Source organism: Dermochelys coriacea, chromosome 5 (assembly GCF_009764565.3).
Source record: "Dermochelys coriacea isolate rDerCor1 chromosome 5, rDerCor1.pri.v4, whole genome shotgun sequence".
Taxonomy (NCBI): Eukaryota; Metazoa; Chordata; order Testudines; family Dermochelyidae; genus Dermochelys; species Dermochelys coriacea.
Window position 1 is genome coordinate 86426590 of NC_050072.1, and position 23065 is coordinate 86449654.

At 39.3% G+C, this 23065-nt stretch overlaps 1 protein-coding gene across 2 annotated transcripts in view; it reads left to right on the plus strand.

Annotated features, from left to right (window-relative positions):
• Positions 1-745: 745 nt before the first annotated feature.
• The window catches only part of SHC3 (SHC adaptor protein 3), a 98656-nt gene continuing 76336 nt past the window's right edge, over positions 746-23065 (plus strand). Inside the window, exons 1-4 of one of the 2 annotated variants that reach the window (XM_038403718.2) lie at positions 746-1248; positions 5791-5892; positions 14064-14154; positions 14482-15587. In XM_038403718.2, coding sequence (XP_038259646.1) covers positions 15048-15587 — 540 coding nt within the window. In that variant the 5' untranslated portion in view covers positions 746-1248; positions 5791-5892; positions 14064-14154; positions 14482-15047. Of the gene's footprint in view, positions 1249-5790; positions 5893-13175; positions 13506-14020; positions 14155-14481; positions 15588-23065 lie in introns of those variants that run through there. The other variant, XM_043514752.1, reaches the window with a different exon arrangement.

The window sequence follows — 23065 nt, forward strand, 5'->3', positions numbered from 1 at the left end:
CTTCCAACTTAAAGGACTGTCAGCCCCAGTCTCTCTTATGATCCCTTAGCCAACCTCCCATAGTTTCACATTGGCTAGGCATACTCTTCCTGGTGTATCTCTACTACATTGTAAATGTGCACTGTTAATATTTTCATATTGTGGAATATTTTCAGAATTCTATAAAAGTGTGGTTGTAGCTGTGATGGTCCCAGGATATTAGAAAGACAAGGTGAGCAAGGTAATATCTTTTATTAGACCAACTTCTGTGGGTGAAAGATGAGCTTTTGAGCTTACACACAGCTCTTCTTCAGGTCTGGGAAAGGTACTCAGAGTACCTGTGAAAGCTCCAAAACTTGTCTCTGAATGCAAATTCAGAAACATTTAAAATTTCTGTAGTTACATTTCAGCACTAATATTGGTTGGTGTAAATAGAACTAGGGTGAAATCCTGGCTCCACTGAAGTAAATGGCAAAACTCCCAGCCTGGGGATTTGCTCAGCTGGAGCTCCCTAGCACTGCTCCACCCTATGTACCCTTCTTAGCTTCCTAGGCAGCCGCAGCCAGGTCCTGGTGTGTCTGTCTCTGTCAGAAACTAAAGAGAGAGTCTGTCCTTGCTTCTGGCCCACAGCCCTCTTATAAGGGCCAGCTGGACCCTGATTAAGCTGGCCACAGCTGTGGCTGCTTTCCCAATCAGCCTGCTTTTCCTATTCACAGCCCTCTCCCGGGCTGCTTTAATCCCTTCAGGGCAGGAGTGGGGTAGTCACCCTGCTACAGACATGTTTTAGCTCTAAGGCAGAATTTTACAAAAAATCTAATGTTTTGTTTCAGTTGCCATCTTGCATCTTTTTGGCTTCTAAATTTCAATGCAAGTCTGGCAGTACATGTCCTGTCTCTTTGATGATTGTGACAGTAGCTGATATTTAGCACATGAATACATATCTGCCCACATGGAACTACACTTTCCAGCAGGGTGAGAGGCTATGTAAGAGCAGGACACAGAATATGGGGTCATTATGAGGTTGTAGGGTGCAGCACAGACTGTGATCTTCATGACCTTAAGTTTATGAGTATAATGGGAGGCAAGATGGAAGGAGAGACTCGAAAATCTGTGTTGCAACCAACAGAACTCCCATCTAGTCTTAAATATCAACTTGGAGCCTGGAGCAGGAGTCTTCCTGAAGTCTATGAAGTCTTGACTGGGCCTGCACTGGGAAAAGAAAGGAAGAGAATTTGAAAACTCATAAAAACAGGAAGACACAGTATAAAGGTCAGAACTCAAGAATAAAAAAACTAATAGGGATTTAAGACCAGTAATAGAGCAGGCGTAGGACCTATGGGGAAGGTAGGGAGGAAAATATCTCCTAATGGAATTGGGACTGGGGGAAGAAGGGAGAGACTCCATTAAGGAGTTTTGAGGGATGGAATAAGACTGAAGAAAAAGTGTTGCATTTTGTGGTTTGATTTTTGAAAATACGGTTTCCCTATATTGTTGTTTCTTTTTTCTCCCCTCAATGGTTTGTGATGGAGCATGTAAGAGTTAAGAAAAGAAATTAATTCTTTATCAGAGATGGTCCTGGGCCACAAAATGAGGATTTAGAGCTAGTTCTGGCCCATCTTTACTATTACCTTTTTACATAATAATGGCTTTTAACAATAGGACAATAAGAGAGGATCCACTAGTGGAGAACAATAAGTTACAGCTTTAATTTGCTTACCAATTTTCATAAGTCGTCTCACAGAATTACTTGTCTTAAGAGTAAAAGTATTTCAATATCTTGCAATAAGAGCATTATCATGTAAAATACAAACGTTTTTGAGGAAATACTCTGTATAGGAAGGAAAACGATACTAATTTAGGGCCAATTTCTGATCTCAGTTAGACTGGTTTAAAATTTGAGTAACTCCACTGAAGTCAGTGGAGGTATTTCAAATTACACTGGTGTGATTGAGATCAGAAGTTGGCCCTTAAATAACAATATTTCCACCAATCTGGCCTTCCACAGGATCAACTTACAAAGCTCTACACAGCACTCTGATGTATTCACAGGGTCCAACCTTAGCAACCAGGTTGCCATGGAAACACAATGAAACTCTGGGAGGGGTGCGGGGAGTTTGCAGGAATTTTTCATAGAAGCAATTGAGTTTGAATTTGTGAAATAGAAAATGCAAAAGGATATTTTTTGCTCTCATTCTCTTTTGGCATAGGGTAATATAAACATGATACTGTATTAGCTCTGCAACCACCAAATGCTCAGCATGGAAAATCTAAATGATGTGAGCCCACACCATGTTTGTTTCCTGCAAAAAGAACGGAAATAGAGTACAGTCGCAAGTTATTGCTTACAACACTGATGGGGACTGTGATTCTTCTGAATATTTACATCAGCTATCTGATTCTCCTTTGAAATTTCATAGGGTCATGTGTTTCTGCGTGAGAGAGAAAGAATATGCTATATCAGAGATATATCCTTAGAACAGATACATTGAAGTTGTTGTGGGGTTTTTACTTTATTAAAAAAGCTACTTCTCTTCCCAAGAAGACGAGATCATAACATTCTTTTTCTTGGCTATAGCCATGCTACCTGAAGTTGTGATCTCATAAATTAAGTAGGACTGTACCTGGATTGTACTTGGATAAGAGATAGGGTAGAAAATGGATTCAGTAGGTGGCATTTTTCCTTCTTGTTGTGAACCAATGTCCCCATAGGGTGCCAGAGCGTTCAGTAGCATTGGAAGTGCTGTCTTTTATTTGAGAAGTGAAACCAAGGCATTGACCAATCATTTGTGGTCATCAAAAGTCCCATGAGACATTTTGCAAGAGTAGTGTGTTAACCTTAATGTCCTTGTCGGATTACAATTTGAAAATAACATTCTGTCTTCTTAAATTCTCTGCAGTCATACCTGGCATTCTTCTTTACACATTTTCCTAAACTATGTAGTGTTGCTATGATGCAATAAACAAATGCCACCTTTCATATATTATAGGTGAAACTAGTAGTGCCAATGCCTGTATTTCAGGTTGCCTAACGCTTTCCTTGTAAATCGCTGTTTACAGTTACCTGTATCTTTGCTTAACTGTAACTTGTTTTGGCTGAAAGCTTCCATGCTTGATTTCTGCCATTTTTCAGGAAAGTATCAGCAAAAACTGCTACCTACAAGAATGAAGCTATGGAAAGATAGGTAGTTTAACTAATGGTAAAAATATTTTGCAACAGTTTCTTATAAGAGCTCTAGCACTCCATTGTTTGGAGCAGGGACTTGAAATTTAGCAGGAATGGTACTGGGGTCAGAGAAGTATCTTTTACTGACCCAGAATAATAACTTAGATTTGGCTAAGTCCCTGAAAATCACCTCTTTCACATGCTCAGTAGAGCCTCTGAGGGTATTTCTATACAGCATTTTAGAGTGAGCCTCCCAACCTGGGTCAAAACACTTGGGCTAGTTGGGCTTGTGCTAGCGCTCTCAAAAAATAGCTGTACAAGACAGTGCTTTGAAGTTGTGGTTCAGGCTGGAGCTCCGGCTCTGAAGCCTAGTTATCTGGATGTTGCAACTTCAAAACACTGTTTGTACATCTATTTTTAGAGCACTAGTTAAGCCCCCACTTAAGGTTTGAGGTTCACCCTCAAAGGTTTGCTGATAAACTCTCTGAATATTCCACCTGCACTGAGCATGCCCGTGGGCTCTCTTACTTTCTACCTGCATTGAACATACTCCCAGGCCTCACTGATCCATCATTTGCACTCAACATGCCTTGTGGAACTTTATGTAAGCGGGGGAATAGACCCGCTCTTGTGGGGAACTTTCCTGGCTTCTGCACTACCCCGGTAAAGTGGGCTAGCGAAAGGATCCAAGACCTCGCTCCCACTTCCTTTACCCAGTGGCCTCCCTGCCCTTGAGGACTCCCCTTCCACTCTCCTGTCTGGCAGAGTCCTCGTAACCCCAACAAGGCAGGGCCCAGGATTCCTGGGGGCTCGACCCCCAACCCTGCTGTGGTCACCTAGGACAGGAGCTAGAGTATCCCGACTCCAGGGTACTCTCTCTGCACTGGACACTTCTCTGACCCACTGACTATTACATACAAGTTAAAGTTATTTAATCAACAATTAATTTTCAAAAGAATAAGGAATAATGGGAAAGGTTAAAGGAAACACGTCAACCTGCTCTGTGGCAGAGAACGTCACAAACAGTGTCTCTGGAACGTCAGGGCAGTTCACAGTCTGTTCCTTGTAAGTCCCAGGCCTTCTTCTCAGGCCCTAGCTGTGCTGCAGGGATGCTGTGGGTTGGACACTTGCTCTGGTGGAGGACACACGCTCTCAGGCTCTAAGTGGCAGGACCCTTCTTCCCAGTGTTGCCCCCACCCTGTCGGGGTTACGATCCAAGCCTGGCCTGCAGAGCCTCTTGGCTGAGGTGTCTCCTTGTGCTGGGCCCGCTGCCCAGGGTCCCCCTCGGACTCTCCAGCTGCTCACCGCACCCAGCTCCAGACTGCTCCAGCCCCAGCTGCACCACTCTGTCTCTGCACTGCTGCTGCTGCTCTGCCTCCAGCTCCCTGGGCTCCTTCTCTGGTCCCTCTGGCTCTGGTTGATGCAGCTCTGCTCCCAGGACAGGTCTGCTCTGCAGGCTGCTTCTGTGACTCTGCTCCCAGCACTGACCTGCTTCGTGGGCTGCTTTTCTGGCCCCTCTGGCTCTGGTTGCTGCAGCTCTGCTCCCAGGGCAAGTCTGCTTTCTCTGGGCTGTGCCTCTGGCTTTGGGGATGCAGCTCTGCTCCCAGGACAAGGTCTGCTCTCTCTGGGCTGCTTTTCTGGTCCCTCTGGATCTGGCACAGCTCAGCTCCCCAGCTCAGCTTGGGCCCCTGCTTTCTCCTTAGCTTGGCCCCACTCTGTCTGACCCAGGCAAATCCAGCTCACACAGAGGACGGGACCTCCTTGGCCTCCTGACTCTCTGATTAATCTGCCCACCCTGTCATTCAGGCTGACCTGGAGCATTGGCCTCTCCCCATTGGTCCTGGGGATTTAGTCGCAGAGCTCTGATTTACCTTAGACCCTTCCCTTTTAGTATTGGGAGCTAGCCAACCAAAACACCCCCACTGAATGTTAGTAAGGGGGCAACAATCCCCTTACATTTAGCTCCAGAATGAACAGGGAAACAACAGCAGCTACCACTCTTTTGGCCTAGGGGGATCGAGTGCTGTGCTGGGTGGCAGAAGGAGACCAGCTCTTCCACTGACTGATATTAATAATTCTGTGCACTTGACAGCCCTTATTGAGCAAGACCTCATATCCTTCATTTATGAGAAAGTTAAATATTATTCCCCAAGGTGTACAAAGTCACATTTGATTGAGATGGGAATAGAACCCTCTTTCTAATATAGCAGATGGAAGTTTCATCTACAGCCACGGTGCCTTCCAGAATGAATGTGCCAAGTCTCTATGTACTTGGCTTCTCTTTGTAATCACTAGACCAGATTTCCTTAGAGAACCCAGAATAGAAATCAAGAATCCTTTTTGATTCTCAGCATACTACTGTGTAGCAAATACTGGTGAAAAGTTACTGGTGAAATGTGTTTCACATCCATCTCTAGTTCCATAGTTTCATATTATAGAATTTGTTTGATCAGTTTTCTTTTAAAAATACATAGGAAATTACTAGAAAAACATTATTCATAAAAGAATGTTAATGTTGCAAAGTCAGGCACTCAAAAGTTATGAAATGCTAGAATTAAAGTTGTCCATGCAACATTAATTTGGTTTCTCTTGTGGAGATGTATTATGATAGTCTCTAATTACATGATCACATCCTATTGGTTCTACAGGGACCCCTGTCTTTCAGTGCACAGGATGGACAGCAAATGAAGTAGAGGGCACTAAGAAGAGAACAGATATTCCTTAGGGCACATGGCTGGGCCCCAGGAAAGGTAAGTTCTATTCCTGGATATACCACAAACTTCCTATGTGAGGTGCAACTAAGGCCAGTTTTAATTTTGAAATTTTTTGACAAAAGTACCATTTTTTGACATTTCACTATGCAATATTTTTATTCGTTTTAATGTAGATTTTTGTTTGTAATAGTGTCTATATACATAATAGTAGAATTATCAATAATATATGCATAATAGTAGAATTATCAATAATCAGGCGGAAGTGTTCAATAAATATTTCTGGTGTGTGTGTCTGTAACAGATGATTTCATCATATCACATCACTGCGGTAAGTTGACAGCTGACCCTCTCCCATTGAGTCCGCTTGTGCTTCTCGTTCTGGTGGAGTACTGGAGTCAATGGGAGAGTGCTCAGCAGTCGATTTATCGTGTCTATACTAGACTAGATGTGATAAATCGACCCCTGCTGGATCGATCACTGCCTGCCAATCCAGCGGGTAATGTAGACAAGCCCTAACTGAACTTATTACCAAAGATTGATTAACCTTTGAAGTGCCTTGCGCTGTCGCTTGGACTTCCAGGTTTCCCTTGTAATATTGATATTACTGTTGTCAGGAGCCTGTAAGTCCATTTGTTCTGGTGCTGTCATGTCCTAAGGCTTGGTTGTTTTGAACTGTTGTGGTTGTTGCCTAACTGAGACCTTCTCAGGCAAAGGAGCAAATTCAGTGCCCCTTATTTTTCTCCCTTCAGGAAGCTGGAGAAGGCATTGCCTATTCTTCCTTAGTACATATCTATCTGGAATGACAATCTTGTATGACACTGGGGCAACCTAATGTGAAACCACTGCTGTTTGTGACCACTGATTTCCATGCAAGATGCACACTGCATTCTGATCATGAAATGCCAGCTCCGGGATTCTAAATTATGTTGTTGTTTTTTTGTTTAGCTGTACCTGTTTCTAATATTTCTGCACATCCCCAGTTCTTCTGATGTCAGTTTCTATCTTTACAGTTATTCTCATTCTCAGTTTTCTGTTAAACAAAATGTCTGCAGGTGACCAACCACGTTTCATTGGCGCTATCCTGTAATTTCACAATGCTAAGTATAGATCAGAGTTTGACTCTGAAGCCATTTTTAGTAGCACTTTGTTATTTTAATATCACTTTCCACCAATCCATTAAACTGGGGATAATGGGGTCTTATGGTTACATGTCTAAACAAAATCTTAACTGTAAACTGCTTAAAATCATGCCCATTAAACTGCGTCCCATTGTCACACATTACTATGTCAGGAATATGTCTTGCAAAAACAGATATGATATGCTTGATCACCTATTTAGCCATAGTAAAACTTCTTCTAGTAAAACTATCCCAGGAAAGTAAGAATATTAGTCTAGAATGAGTACATATTTTTTTCCAAACAACATAAACAAATCTACACCTACTTTGCTCCACAGGGCCAATTTTTCTTATGTCACCAACATGGGCTCTTTTGCTTGACTTGGCCCATATTTTTGGTATATTTTTGGTAATTTCCACAATGGTGCTGTTCATTTGAGGCCAGTATAAAACATCACTAGTCCTTCTTGTAGATTTTTCTATCTTAAGTGCCATCTATTTATCCTCTTTAACATATTTTGTCTTAACCTTTAGGGCTCACCATCTGATGTCTCTAAACAAAATCCCATCAAAGACTGAGAGCTCCCCCTTGAGTTGGTGATAGGGGCTGAGAACATGCTGTTCCACCTACTCTGTGCTAATGGCCTTAACTCCCTTTCTGAATGGTTTCATCCTGAGCTGTTGCAATCATAGTCAACATTTTTTCTGAGTGGACAGGTTTTTTAATTCAAATTCATACATTCACTTTCTAACTCTGAACATTGCCCCACTGCTCTTTTGTCAAATTCTTTACAGTGTGTATCTGCAGTCACCAAATCTCTACCAGGTTTGCATTCAATTTGCAAATCGTAAATTTGTAACCGAAATAATATCTATATTCTCAGAGAGATGTTTGTTAGGCCCCTTTTGGTAATGATAATAAGTGATTTATGCAGTGGCCCATGGGCTGGATCTGGGCCACGGGATGATTCTGGCTAACTCCCATGCAAGGTGCCATTATGTAGAAAAAAATGGTGTCCTCTATGCAGCATGATCATGATGCCTGAAGGACTCCATTTTGGAGCACCTAAGACATGCAGGTGAATTGTTGCATGCCTTAATAAAATTGTCCTGGCATGCCACTGGGTTTATGGTCAGAGCACTGTCCACCCTCCATAAATTTCATTCTGGACTGAGTGACTTCCATTGGTTGGCAAATTCTAATTGCCTTGTCAAGGTTTAATTCTGGGTCTCCCAGTAGCCTCTCTGAGGTTTTGAGGATTCCAGTCAGAATCCAGTCTCTTATCATTAGGCTCTTGTTAAAAGGGTTAGATTTTTATTGCTAAATGTTGATAAATGTTGATTTCACCATCCACACACAAACAGAAGAAAAAATTATTTTTGTAGATAATAATTGAATTTTACAGATAGGCAAAGTAAGAAGAAAAATCTGCTTGAGGAGTTATTAGAGGGTGATTTAAGGCTGTTTTTCTTTGAATATTTTGACATATGATGTTGATCATTTGTTTTCAACTGTTACAAAGCTTTAATTTTTTGAATCCTAATGTCTAGTGTCATTAAATAATTATTATCTGACCCCAATTCCAAATATATTGGAAATTGGAATTCTGCCAGACTACTTATCATGCACTCAGGTAGCCCCTTCCCCCTACTAAAAGAAGATTGGTTCTTAATTCTTAAATCAGTAAGAAAGTCTTCTATAGTTTCACATTTCTTTTTGTACCCTCAGATTAAAAAAAACTCCAATTTTTTTTTTTTTTTTACACGTGGAGGAGTACTCCTCAAATTTTTGTAATACAGTTTCATGGTTAGCCTCCTCTGCCTGAGTTAAATGAAAATTGTTAAACCTGCTATTGTCAGCAATAAGGCTACCTTCTGTCTTTGTGCTGGAACCTTTTATTTGCATTATTTGCAGTGAAGCATTGTTTTAAATCTCTTCCAGCTATTTTTCATATTGCCAGAGAGTTTCAGCCCTGGAGCTTTTAGCTGCTCCTTTCTTCCACTCAAGTTTTTTTCTTTAATTTCTGTTTACTCCCAATAGCATGTAGTGTTTAGTAATCACATTGGGACTAAGGTGCTTGAAAGAGAATCTCTTTATTCTGTGATGCAGTTTCCCAACTGCCTCTGCATTGTAGAATGCGGGCTTCTGTAGCGCACTCCCACGGACTTCCTGTCTGGGAAGCTAAAGCACTTTAAGGTACAGTTTCCAACACCATGAGAGGTTGAGGAGAAAAGTAAGAGATTCGATGATAGCAGGGGTAAGGGAGGTTAGCAGATGAGAGGGGATGGGGCCACCTGGGCAGAAAGAGGGGATGGAGGAAAATAGTGGATAGGAATTCTTAGTCAGTGAAAGGAGAGAAGGAAGGGCATGTACTGGGGGAAAGGATAGAAGGGGAAAAGTGGAGGGGGAGGTCATGCTGGATCATATTAATTCTTTCTTTAAGAAATCAGCAGGATCCTTTGCAGAAAGGGAGGAGGGAATAAGATGTGGGTAGGGCATGAAGGGAGAGTCAAACATATGAAGAGTTGGTTGGGGTTGTAGGTGTGTGATTCTAAAAAGGAGAAGTAGAATACTTTGCCTAAGAAGATGGGAGAATTAAAGGGGGAATAAGTGTAATTTAGTGGAGAAAGTTAGTCTTCCAGTTTGATTTTTGAGGTGAAATGAGCATATCAATATTTACTTGCAGAGTTCTTTTGATTCTATATATTGTTATCTTTCCATAAGACCCTCTCCTTCTGGGTGGCTTTTGCACAAACATTTGCTCTTTGTGAAGAGTGTTTTTTGAATATTAATTATGTTCTCACCCCAAGTGGTCCCTATGTTTATTTAGTCAGAAATCTCAGGCATCCTGATTTTTATACACACATGAATTAAATTATTCATTGCTGTTTGTTTATCAGACAGAGATGACCTGTGCCTGCTGATGGGGTGACCGAGGGGGGGCGGGCAGAGGGAGGGCAGCTGGCTTCAGCAGTGTTACTGAGCATGCTCAGTACAAGCCAAGTAGCAAATTGCAGGGTGGGATATGACCCTCTCCAGGTTCCCCCCCATGTGTCGCCTCTGATATCAGGTATAGATTCATAGATACTAAGGTCCGAAGGGACCATTCTGATCATCTAGTCTGACCTCCTGCACAACGCAGGCCACAGAATCTCACCCACCCACTCCTACGAAAAACCTCACCTATGTCTGAGCTATTGAAGTCCTCAAATCATGGTTTAAAGACTTTAAGGAGCAGAGAATCCTCCCTCAAGTGACCCGTGCCCCATGCTACAGAGGAAGGTGAAAAACCTCCAGGGCCTCTTCCAATCTGCCCTGGAAGAAAATTCCTTCCTGACCCCAAATATGGCGATCAGCTAAACCCTGGGCATATGGGCAAGATTCACCAGCCAGATACTACAGAAAATTCTTTCCTGGGTAACTCAGATCCCATCCATCTAGTAGCCCATCTCAGGGGATTAGGCCTATTTACCCTGAATATTTAAAGATCAATTAATTACCAAAATCCCATTATCCCATCATACCATCTCCTCCATAAACTTATCGAGTAGAATCTTAAACCCAGATAGATCTTTTGCCCCCACTGCTTCCCTTGGAAGGCTATTCCAAAACTTCACTCCTCTGATGGTTAGAAACCTTCGTCTAATTTCAAGTCTAAACTTCCTGGTGGCCAGTTTATACCCATTTGTTCTTGTGTCCACATTGGTGCTGAGCTGAAATAATTCCTCTCCCTCTCCTGTATTTATCCCTCTGATATATTTATAGAGAGCAATCATATCTCCCCTCAACCTTCTTTAGTTAGGCTAAACAAGCCAAGCTCCTTAAGTCTCCTTTCATAAGACAAGTTTTCCATTCCTCGGATCATCCTAGTAGCCCTTCTCTGTACCTGCTCCAGTTTGAATTCATCCTTTTTAAACATGGGAGACCAGAACTGCACACAGTATTCCAGGTGAGGTCTCACTAGTGCCTTGTATAACGGTACTAAAACCTCCTTATCCCTACTGGAAATACCTCTCCTGATGCATCCCAAAACCGCATTAGCTTTTTTCACAGCCATATCACATTGGCAGCTCATAGTCATCCCATGATCAACCAATACTCCAAGGTCCTTCTCCTCTTCCGTTACTTCTAATTGATGCGTCCCCAGCTTACAACTAAAATTCTTGTTATTAATCTCTAAATGCATAACCTTACACTTCAGGTATGATTCACATTAGAGGGTAGCTCACTGTCACAAGTGAGTTAGAGCAAATCCATGGAGAATTCTGGAAACTAGGAGGGCAATTTCGAAATGAATTCAAAGACGAATAAGAAACCAAGTAAAATGTCAGAGTGTGCAGACATACCAAGTGTCATGCATCTTATGTGACACTCACTTATACATTTAAAGTCACCATTCAGTTGTGCTGTGAGTATGCAGAAGGGCCAGGGCTGTAATTCATCCTGGTTGAAGCAAGGGTCACTGTGGTGCCTGAAGAGCCGGCAGCGGGATGTATCTCTCTTGTCTGTTCCCCACTTTTTCGGCTGGTTCTCAACCAGGTGGAGCCTCGCCCGTGCCCCAGCAGGGGAGGTGAGGAGTTACGGGGGAGAAAGGAGGGACAAGGGTTATTGAGAGGAAGGAAGGTGGGGCAGGAGCTACTGCCACTGGTGGGAGGTAAGTGAGGAGCAGGAGCCATTATGTGGAGCAGAGGTAAATGAGGAATAGCAGGGGAGACAGGAGAGGGATAGTAGCTAATAGAGAGGACCAGAGCTAAAGGGACTAATGCCATCCCTTAGCAGCCACCTCTCAGGTTCCCTCCTGTCCAACATTTGCACCCCCTCACTCTCCATAGGTTACCCCGATCTTCCCCCAGGCTGCTTCTGCTTCCTGCTAAGTCCTTGCCTCCTCCTTTTGAGGGGTGCATGGAATAAGGTCCTACCACCCACTGTCGGGGAGCTCTGTAAATGGAAATGTACTCTCAATCCGATGCCTTTCACTGGCACTAAAGCCACACAGTGTTTCCCAAACTGATGTTTGTGGGCACAGGTAACTTATCACACATGGAATGCCATAAAATGTGGCAGGTTATGAAGATGAGGGTAACAAATTACTGCTTCCTGGAGAGAGAATGGTTTAAAACAGTTAAACTATTAAAGTTATTAAGACTTGAGTCTCATTTACAATAAGACTCCATTACACTGCTCTGTAAAGTGGTCTTACTTTAATTGTAATTGTAATTTATGCCCACTTGAAGGCCTCTTTATAGCACTGCCAGGGCAGTATACAGGATTCTTAGTGTAAAGGAGAATCAGACCATCCTTCAGGAGTGACTTTAGATCACTATTTACCTGAACTGGATTAGAATCAATTGTGTGGTTGAAAGATTTATACAATTATCAGTCCCAGGAGCTAAGTGGAGACAGATTTTCAAAGTGCTCACTACTTACAATTGAGGCCAGATTTTCAAAAGGGCTCAGTTCTCATTCAACACTGAAATAAGGGCCAGATTTCCAAGTATTCAGCAATCAGCAGCTCTCAATGCAGCACCCAGGACCAGATTTTCAAAAGAGCTAGGCCTCCAGTAGTTGCTTTGGTAGCATTTCTATACCTTCTAGGTCAGTTTCAGAAAAGGATCTGTCGTCATTGCATTAAAAGTCCATAAACTCTCCCTCTCTACCCCTTCCCCTGCCTCTCTCTTTCACTGGACTACAGATGACACTATTTTAAAATACCCAGTTTGCAAAAGGGTTAAATATTTAGCTCCCTTTTTTCAAAGGGCTAATAAGAACCAGAGGATCTCTGAAGGCAAACCTATAAAAATTGCAATCTGCCAATGTACATTTGTAGCAATCAAAAAATCAAACAAAATGTGTGCATTCATGTTGCTGTCCTAGATGTAAAAAAAACAGCTGAATAAATGTCTTGGGGTGAAATACGCATTCAGGAAAATAGTTTTGCTCACACCCCCTTCCTAATAAAAATCCCTTACATTTAATTGTGAAATATCTTTACTGCAAAACAATTACGCTAGGCATCTTTAGATCATTGTAAGCAGGCTTTTTTTCTCAGGTTGCTGTATGAAAGATCCCGCCTGTGTTTGAAATGGAATCTTCCACTATTTAGCAAGTCTTTGTTGAATGAGTCATCCAAGCTGTTTCTTATTGGCTAGGATAGTTAGCACCCAAGGGATTGCCTGGCAGAGGCTGCAAGGCCTTGCTTCATTCACAGAAATGTTGGTATGCTAGCCAGTCCTTTCATTCACATACACAGAATTTCATTCACATTTTGCAGGGGTTTTTTTTTATCTGTTTCTAATGAAGAGAGCCATTTGGAAATAACAGGGTTTTCTGTGCATTAGAGAACAGTAGAAATAATCTATGATGTGTATATTTGCTGTTGCTATGCTAACAGGATGGAGAGAAAAATGAATGCTGTGTGGATACTGTAGCAGGTTTGCAGTAGGTGATGAAAGGCTATTCCGCAGATCACTAGAAATCTGTTTTTACACTGAATAGGACATTTCCATTATTCATCACTGCTGGGATAAGAGGTGCTGACTTAACTTAATGTGTCATAAATTATACTAATTAAATACCCGATTTAAAGCTGTTTTAGTGTATTTGTACTTCATGTACTGCAGCCTTAGTCATGGTGGAAGGGAGGGAATCCCTCAAGATAATTCCTTCAAAGATATGCTGCAGCTATACTGATTCTTTTAAGAAAACTTGCACCATTAAACTTCTTTTTTCTGAATTCGCTTTTTTACAGTGCAATATAATGTCCAAAATCCATAATTTGCAAAGCAGACCAACTGACAAAAAAGAGCCATATGGTTTATAATCTGCATTGTATTTTCATAATACTGTACATTTTGGATTTTTACAATAAAAGGGAAAAGAGATTCAAATTTCAGTATTTATACCTGTTTTCTTATTCCTCCTAGGTGTTTTTGACTGGCATTTATGCTTCACAGGAGCTAGTGCATTTTATATTCTTTACTGCAGGGCATCAGTATGGTGATATAAAGACTTTTGAATATTTCTCTGGTATTTCTTAATTTTTCAGAGCTAAGCCAAATATTCAACTGTACTGAAGATCCATTTTACAGTTTTTGCTTTAGAGTGAAGATCAGTGGTGAACGAAGGCATATTTCGTAAGCCTGCTGCCGTACATCAGAATTTTTTTTTCTTCAGACACAGGTATTTCATGCAACTGCATTAAAAAACAGAAAAAGCTTGCTCTTGAATAATATAGGGCAGAAGGATTTGTTTCTGCAAAAACTGTGATGTAATAGATTTTGTGAGAAACGGCATTGGCACAAAGGCATTTGTTAAGGCTGTTAGGCTGCTTTTGTGAAAGAAAATGAGTATATTCTTTAGTATAGTATGTCCACCCAATTTTTTGAATGCTGTTGTATGTCAAGATTTTCTGAAAGCCTTCAAGATACACAAACAAAACAGGATTCATGTATGTTGAAGCATTGTTATAATATCTGATACCTAACTGTGCCCTTTTTTTTTTAATAGATTGACACATATGTGATATGGAAGAATGTTTTAACAGAAGAATAGAGTGGAGTGGGCGTTTTTAAAGTTTGTCCAGATATTTAGAGCTATTTGTTTTTGGTAACAAAAAGGGGAAAAATTAAAGATTGGAAGAAAATATCTGTTTGAGAAGACAGGAAAAGGAAATTTGAGAATTGATTGGTGCTAGTGTGCTGTAAGTGGGTGGATTTTTTTTTTTTTTTTTTTTTTTTTTTTTGCTAAAGGAAGTGATTTGCAGTGTTCACTGAGCCTTTTGTTGAAAAGGGTCCTTCTCATTTGTGTGAGTCATGCTTTTGCTGTGAGCGACTTGGCAGCTCTAAGCAGGACTGGGATCTCTGTCATAGAAAACTATTACTTCACCCAACCTTAACGTGGAACCATACATTTATTTTAAAATTTTTTTGCACTTCCTTATACTCTTTATTCTTTTTAAGCCAAAATTTACTCTCTGTCCTCATTATTATGAATTGCCTGCTATGTTAGCACAGGCATCTCCTGCATTGGCATCAGATTTGCCAGAACATATGCAGGAAACCAGATAGAAGGGCATGCTTCAGCGTACCAAGTATAACCGCTTCAGGAATGATTCCGTGACATCAGTTGATGATCTTATTCACAATTTGTCCATGAACAGCAAAGTCTCAGCAGTTGCTACGACCTCAACAGCACCTTCATACCTGGTCTCACCTGAAGTTCTCCGCAAAGACCAAGAAGATGGACCCACCACCTTTTGTACCCTCATCCATAAGGTGTCCCACTTGAAACTCTCCAACACAGGCAGCCTTTTGGGTATCAAAAATCTCTCCTCTGCAGTGAAGGAGCTTGCTGTCTCCAAATTGCAGGGAAGCTCGAGTGTTTCTAGCTCAGCAGCAGGGACTTCAGACAACACATGTAACCTTGTCTCTGCCACTCCGTGTTCTCAGCAGGACATGAGCAAGATGAGTACAGGAAAAAAAACACGGTCAGAGGAAATGCACCTGGGAGGTGAAGACTGGAATCAAAGTAGCAGCTTTGTCAATAAACCCTCCCGAGGGTGGCTGCACTCGAATGAGAAGATCCTGGGACCTGGTGTGACGTACATTGTGAAGGTTGGTCTGCTTTCCTTCCATTCTCTTTTTTTATTCAATGAAAATTTCTCTGCAGGTTTTGATGACAGACTAGTGAAGCTGAAAGGATCTCTATTTGTATGTTCTTTTTTCTGTGGAATGCATGGAATGTAAATGTAGAAAGGCAGGATTAGAAAGCAGTGTTAATTTGTTATATTAGAGAAGAGGAAACAGGTATGTTGGCTCTATCAGTTAGCATGTTTTACAGCTATGTAGAAGATTTTTTTTCTCAAGATAAAAAGCTGTTTTTCTTACATTCGGTATTTTTCTTAATTCAGATTTTTGATTTTATCTGCCATATTGTGTATGTCTCCGATGCATAGATTTTCAATATGTCTGGTGCAATCTGTAATACAGGAGGAATGAGAAACACCTTTACGTGAGACCTGTTTATCATGCACCATATTTCAAACTAGAAATTACTTCAAAGAAAAGTGCATTTTAGAGTGAAGTTGTATTTGCAGTCTCATGGTGAGAAAACCACAGATTACCGTTTTGTCTCATTCCATAAATAAGAATGTTTATCTCAGTAGTGCAGATAAAATGCAGACTCGTTTTACATAACAGGGATTTGGCTACCTTAAACATTATTTCTCTTTTCAGTTCATTGATGCTTTATGTCGAAAGCAGTGAACCATAGATGTCCAGGCTAATACTGTTGTATTTTTGAAAGCATTTAAAATGTACAGTAAAAAGGATGGTACCTTTGGTAAGAAGGGGGTGCATGCAGTTTCTCTGTTGTGGAAGATTCCAATTGATGTTTTCAAATATAGCATATAGTAGGTATAAAAATAATTATACTGTTCAAAATTCCCTCTTAAATCACAAATTCTTACATATGTAACAGCTCTGATGCTTGAGAGTTAAATTACTATGTAACAGTGTTAAGCAGAAGGTAGATCTATTTTTATCTCAATTTTTTCAGCGTGTAAAAAATTACAGCATAAAGTTTAATCCACAATGTTTTAAATGAGTTAAAGCTACATTGAATTTAGAGTAACGTTAGCTACACAGTGTTAAAAACAGAGCACATTTTTAACAATTGGAGTTTTGAGAAGTAGGCTTTTGATTGATGATAGATTTAACAAGAGATACAGTTCAAAACCCTTTTTTAAAAGTACTGTCATTCTTTGTCAGTCTCAAACTTACCATGAGACATAAAGGAAAATTAATTACTATCAGCTTTTTGAATGCACACTGCTTTTCTGTTACTATGCTAGAAGTCTCTTGGTAAAATTGACACCTGGATGTTGGATTTTAAAGTAGCGGGCTTCTGTTGTTCTCTTGTATTACAATATTCTGGTTAACAAAAGGTCATATAGTGTCCTCACTTTCACTCATGAAACTTATTCCATTTTTTTCTGCTTAAGACATCATCAGAAGCATGCAGTTGCTGGCTTTTGGAATTCACTGTTACAAGTGCAATCAAAAGTAACAATTATGAAGCAGAACAAATACAGCACTTATTTTCTTGAGCTAATATGTTGATTGATTGACCACAAACATGCTAAAAGAACCTGAAAAGTTTGAGTTTGATTGAAAAGAGATGAAAGAAATGATTTTTTTAAAATAAAAGTGACCTCTAAAAAACTAACCAATATTTAATATTGGAACTATGCCAAGATTTCTCTCTATGCAGCTAGTATCACATGCTTTAACCACTCTGTTGAGATATTTTAAAAAAATAGCTTTAGCATTAAACATCCTATATTTCAATTGGATTTTACAGGTAATCAGAATGTATTACATTATGATGTTTAGCATTTATATTAAAAATAGGATGATGAGATCTTTAACTTTTTGCTGTCTGGAATACTCACTTATAGATACAAATGTATTGTAAATGTCAAAACAAAGTTTAACAATGGTATAAAAAACAAAGGATAATGTATGAATGAAATTAAAACCCATCATAGTTAGTTAATAATTTGCCTGTTCATTAAGTCTCTCTGAATTTTTTCCTCTGCAACTGCGGTATTCACATAGATAAGAACAGAAGTGCAGTTCCCACATCATTAAACACTGTTAGTTCCCCGGGCTTTTGTGCATTCAAAACATCAAATCAATACATAGATAATGTACATTGAAGGGAAACAGTCTTTGGATACCTCATGGCTATATTGAATGTCTGGGGGACTTGTACAGTGTTTAATTAGTACCATATGCCTTGCTGAGCATTCCATATGTCATTTGTTAAATGAAACAAAAATTTGATTTGCTGTTAACCAGTAAAGCTTTTATCATTGTGTGTGTGTATTGGCATAGGTTTAGTATTTTTCATTAACTCACATCAGAAATGTGGAAATTATTCACGGAGGAGGGCAAAATGTCACCAGTGGACAGTTTGATGTAAACCATGTTGGAACATCTCCAAGTAGACTGAGCAATATTTCTATGTTGACTTGAACTGTACATGTGTATTATATACAATATAAAATATATGCCCTTTCCTCAATTTCCTTTTTTTCAAGTCCACAATTATAAACAGCATATAATTTGCAAAAGAAAAATGGGCAGATATTTTCCTCAGTGATGACAGTGGTCATTTTTTTTTGCCAGACTTTATTGCTCTCTGTTTTTTAAGCTTGAGCACATTGTCCATTTTGAGATGGACAACGTAAATGCAATATTTAAAAGTGGGTAGGATATATATTGCACAGGAGCTGTGATACAATCTTCTGTTGCGGTGGAATTTTTTTGGACCTAAAACTACAGGTGCTATCTATAATCTGTTTTTCCTGTGAATTTCATGTGGATTATGGATTTTTTATGGTAAAATTTTGTCACAAACACAGTGAAAAGGTTGTGTAACAAATTATAGTTGTTCAAAATATATTTGACTTTTTAGTTCATTTGCTTGACATCAGACATGTATGGAGACAGAATACTGAAGGGTGCTGGTATTCTACTTACACCATTGGTGAACAATTTGACAACTTGTGGATTACAATGGAAACAATGAAAGAGAAAATGGCTTGTAGTAATAGATGTCCTTGAAGATCTCAGTTGTTTCTGTTATAGAGCCTACATTTAATATAGAGTGATTATAAATGTTTGTGTTGTTAGAAAAATAAATCCATGTAATAAAACAGTTTAAAACTGCATAATCTAACAACTAACAGCAGTTAAGTGTTTCAATGAAACTCATTTGTTTCAAATGATAGAAGTCTACTGATTATCTTAACTGTGATAATGGCATCGGTGTTTTGTTTATTTGTAGATTTAACTGACAACACAGTCAACAATCATGATAGGAAGTAAATAGACATTAGCCTTTAGATAACCTGTGGTTCAGTCTTGTAATAAGTACCGATGAGATTAAAATAGTGGCCTTCAGCAGTTTTAAAGTAAAACAAAACAAAAAATGCTATTATATTGCAATATAATCCATTCTTATATTCAAAACATTTCATGCAGTGCACCCAAAAGTGCTTTACTAGGCATAACAACAAGCCAGTTAATGTGGATAAACCATAGAAAAAGCACTACATAAACCAGGTCTTTAAAAAAAACAAATATATGATCAGTCTTTCAGATCAAGGAACAAGAATTCCAGATATAAGGAGCATAACACCACAAACAAAAATTTGAATGATAAAACATTGTAAAGTACATTACAATCATATTGCAAAAATACATACGTGCAATACCTAATTGGTAAGGATATCTAATAAATTTGGTCATCACACTCACACTGCAGTCTTGAGTGGGAGAAGATTTTTAAATCTGATAAGGAAACTGGTGGATACTTTTTTGTGTAGCAATTTGAGAGTGTAACCAAATTTAGGTCCCAATCCTACACACACTATTACACACATGCTTAACTTTACTTATAGGAGTGGGTCCCAGTGAAATCAACGTGACTACTCTCATACGTAAAATTAAAGCTATGTGTATATGTTTAGAGGAGGGGTAATGCTTATATATCATTCTCCATTTAGATGTTAGTGGAGCATCCATGTCAGACCACAGGCAGGTTATATGACATTTTAACAGCATTCTGCAGGCAGTTGTTGAATTTAGGGAATTATTTCCATCTTTTGGGATTAAATCATAGCTTTAAGCACAGCTCTGAAAAGGGATTGACGTGTAAACTGCACCACCCATTGCATTTCCATGGGAGGCATTGTACTTAAGGGCTACACTTCCCTCCCTTCTTCCCTTTGCTATAGTGGGCAATAATTTGCTACTGGCCTACACCAGCAGCAGGTTATAACAGCTTCTGGTGAGTCTTTGCCTATTAGGAAGCTCACGCAGCAAAGGAAGAGGTATTCTTACTCTCCCTTACTGCCTTGTTGGGGCATATAATCAAAGTTACAATCTAGCCCTTAGTTTTATTTGTAGAGTAGTAAAATTAAAACATGACTTTTTGGTTTGCTTTTGTTTGTTGCAGCCTGCTGTACTTGGCTGATGATAAATTTGTTTCCCTCCTTTATAACAGTACTTATAAAGTACGGTGGGGTGGGTTTTTGGTCAGCTTTTTATTGCTCCTTACGTCCATCACGATGCACCTGTACTAACTACAGAATAACTAGTACTAAGCATGTTAACTATAGATCCAGTTTTCAGTGGCAGCCTCTAAATTATTACAAGCCAAATTTGTTTTTGTGTATTCAATAGGTATTTGTACATGTAATTCAAGTAATTAGGTACACAATTCCCAAATATCCAATTTGCAAATCCAAATGTGGGGGTTTTGTGCATGTTTACAGGCCAAGTTTTAAATGTGCCCTTATGATAATAAAAGGGATGAAGGTGAATTCCTTATATTTAAATTCCACTATTGCCACCCCCTAAGCTTTGAAAAATCGTGAGTCAGGACTCAAAAAAAATCGTGAGTTTGACTTTAAAATCATGACATTAAAATATATTTTGGGTGCTTTTTGTCTTCTAGTTTTTGAGTCTTTAGGGTTCATGTTTTCAAGTTTTTTCTCGGCAACCATGAGAACTAGAAACTTACATGAGAATCTCAGCTTTCATTTAAAGAAAAACTTTATCACACGACTCCAGTTGCTGGAGATTTATGAAAAACATCAGAAGGGTGGCAACTCGGTTTGTTTTCTGAATTAAAAAACTTGGGTAGGGGATAAGGCAGAATTAAAAAAGAACTACTTTGATCTCAGAGATTAATTTTTCTAATCTTCTACAACCCTTTTGTGGTCAGTCTATAGCCTTCACTTTTGCTTGAATGGCAAGACTGTTTACAGTTAAGTAAACCCTGTGTTTCTTGCTCAGTCCAAATTCCCATTGAGTTTATTGGTTCTGATCTAGTGTCTATGGACCTGATATGAAGATTATTTAAGTCAATGGAAAGATGACCACTGAGTTAGGATCAGACCCTATGGGCAGAAATCATAGATGATAGCTCATAATGGTAATGTTGTTTTTATTCCATCAATCAGATATTATTACACACTAGGGACCTTTACTAGCAGCCATTTAGGTCAAAAGCAAAGCATGCATAGACTTCATTAGTGCAGGATCAGGCATCCAGTGAGAACTTTTGATTTTCTCTAGATTCACAAAATGCTGTAGAAGTTTGTGTGTTTCTTCATATTTATGATTCTTTTTACAGATGGTGTTAATATTTATTTGTTTAGTGAGGTCTCAATTATATATGTTTAAAGAAAGGTCAGTACAAAATCCTGCTGATTATTTACAATATAAACTACCCAAATTAACTAACTAGTTTAGGTGGCAAATCTGCACTCAGCTGCCCTTCCCCCCCCTTTGGAAATTAGACTTTTGATTACTTTTACTACATTCAGATAACATCATAATCACAAGAGTAATTCTGTGCATGTTATTTAAATATCTGTTGCTAAAAATTAAGAGGCACAGCCCTCCACTTATATGGATGAACCAAGATCTTTAGGGATATGGACCTTGGGGCTTTCATGCAGAGTCCCTTCCTTTCCTCAGTACTACTGAAGGACCCATGCCCTTGTCCCCTGGCAACATTGAGGAGCCCACTTAGATTGGCAGACTACCTATACCTTATTCTCATTCCATTTTAAGGCATAGAGTGGAAGCTAATGCTGAAAATGTCAGTTTTAAATCCTTCTGACATTTCCAGTGGAAATGCTGCAGGTTTGCCAGAAGATGTTATCACACAGTGCAGATATTTTACCAACTCTTACCTTTTTTCAAAACTGACACAGCCGACCCTGTCCATGGAGAATCAACTGCATGATGCTACCGGGAATGAATTTCAGAGGTCTGAAGGAGAGTAAGTTGGCACTGCTCTGACCTCCACCTATTCCAGCCAGATCTAGTGTAGATTCCATTCATTCTGTGCAATTGAAGATCTGATCTGTCCCAGCATAACCACATGGCACATATCATTTTGCTATGGCTTAATATTTGACTAACTATTTGGAAAGTTTGCTTTAAAAGGGGCCTAAAGGAATTAGGCCCCCCAATCCCACTGAAAGTCAATGGGAGTTAGGTGCCTAACTTCATCAGCCTGCTTTAAGAATCCCAGCCAGTACTGAAATGTATATAATGAAATCAGTGTAAAGATTTAAAGATCGCTACCTGGCAGCAAACAAGATACATTAAGATAAAGGACAGACAAAGACAAGGAGCAGATCTAAAGATGATAATGTAAGAGATAAGAAAATCGTTAAAAATCTCTTCCCCTTGACATCATCATATTTATATTTGCACAGAAGTTAGGATTTTTTGTTTTTTTTTTTATTTTAAATCAAATCTAGTAAATACATTAAATTATACAAATCCAGGAAGTAAGAAAAACAAGAACAAAAAAGAAAATAAATCCTATCTGTTCTCTGAAGGACTTCTAAATGCCAGACACTGTATAGTATGCATGCTGCATGTATCTCGATGCTGATCTGCTTTTATTACCCTTTTATTTGTTAGTACCGAATTATATTCCAAGAAATGCCTTTATTGTTTGTAAAGTTTAACATCTTCACTATCTCTGACACCATATCACCACAATAAGGTAATTGTAAAAAGCAGAACTCTTTTTGTTGACTTGCACAGGAACCTTTTAAGCAGCACAGGTATTCTAGTCCAAGCATTTTGAATAGATCCTTTTCTCTTCACCTTCTCAGAAACCTGAATGATTCATACTGAGGGCAGATGCCATGTTTTATAGTAAAATAAGACATCAGCCATTTTAACTTAATACTATCTAAAATCGAAGCAGCAGTCAGGAGAAAAGATCAAACAATTAAACTGCATTTCTGTGAGTCTCCTTCTAAAAAAAAGTTATTAAATGAAGAGTTGTGTTGCAAGCACTGTACAATGTAGTTAAAACAGTGACAGCTTGATGTTGTGTTGAGTAGCAGAACCCAGTCTTCTGACACTTAATTCACAGTGCTCTCTAAGTTTTTTTTATACTGCCAGAACAGAGAAAAGTGGTTTTATTGTAAATGAGAATCAGGCCCAAAGATATTCTCATGGCAGAGAAGGAAAAGCTAAATACTTATAGT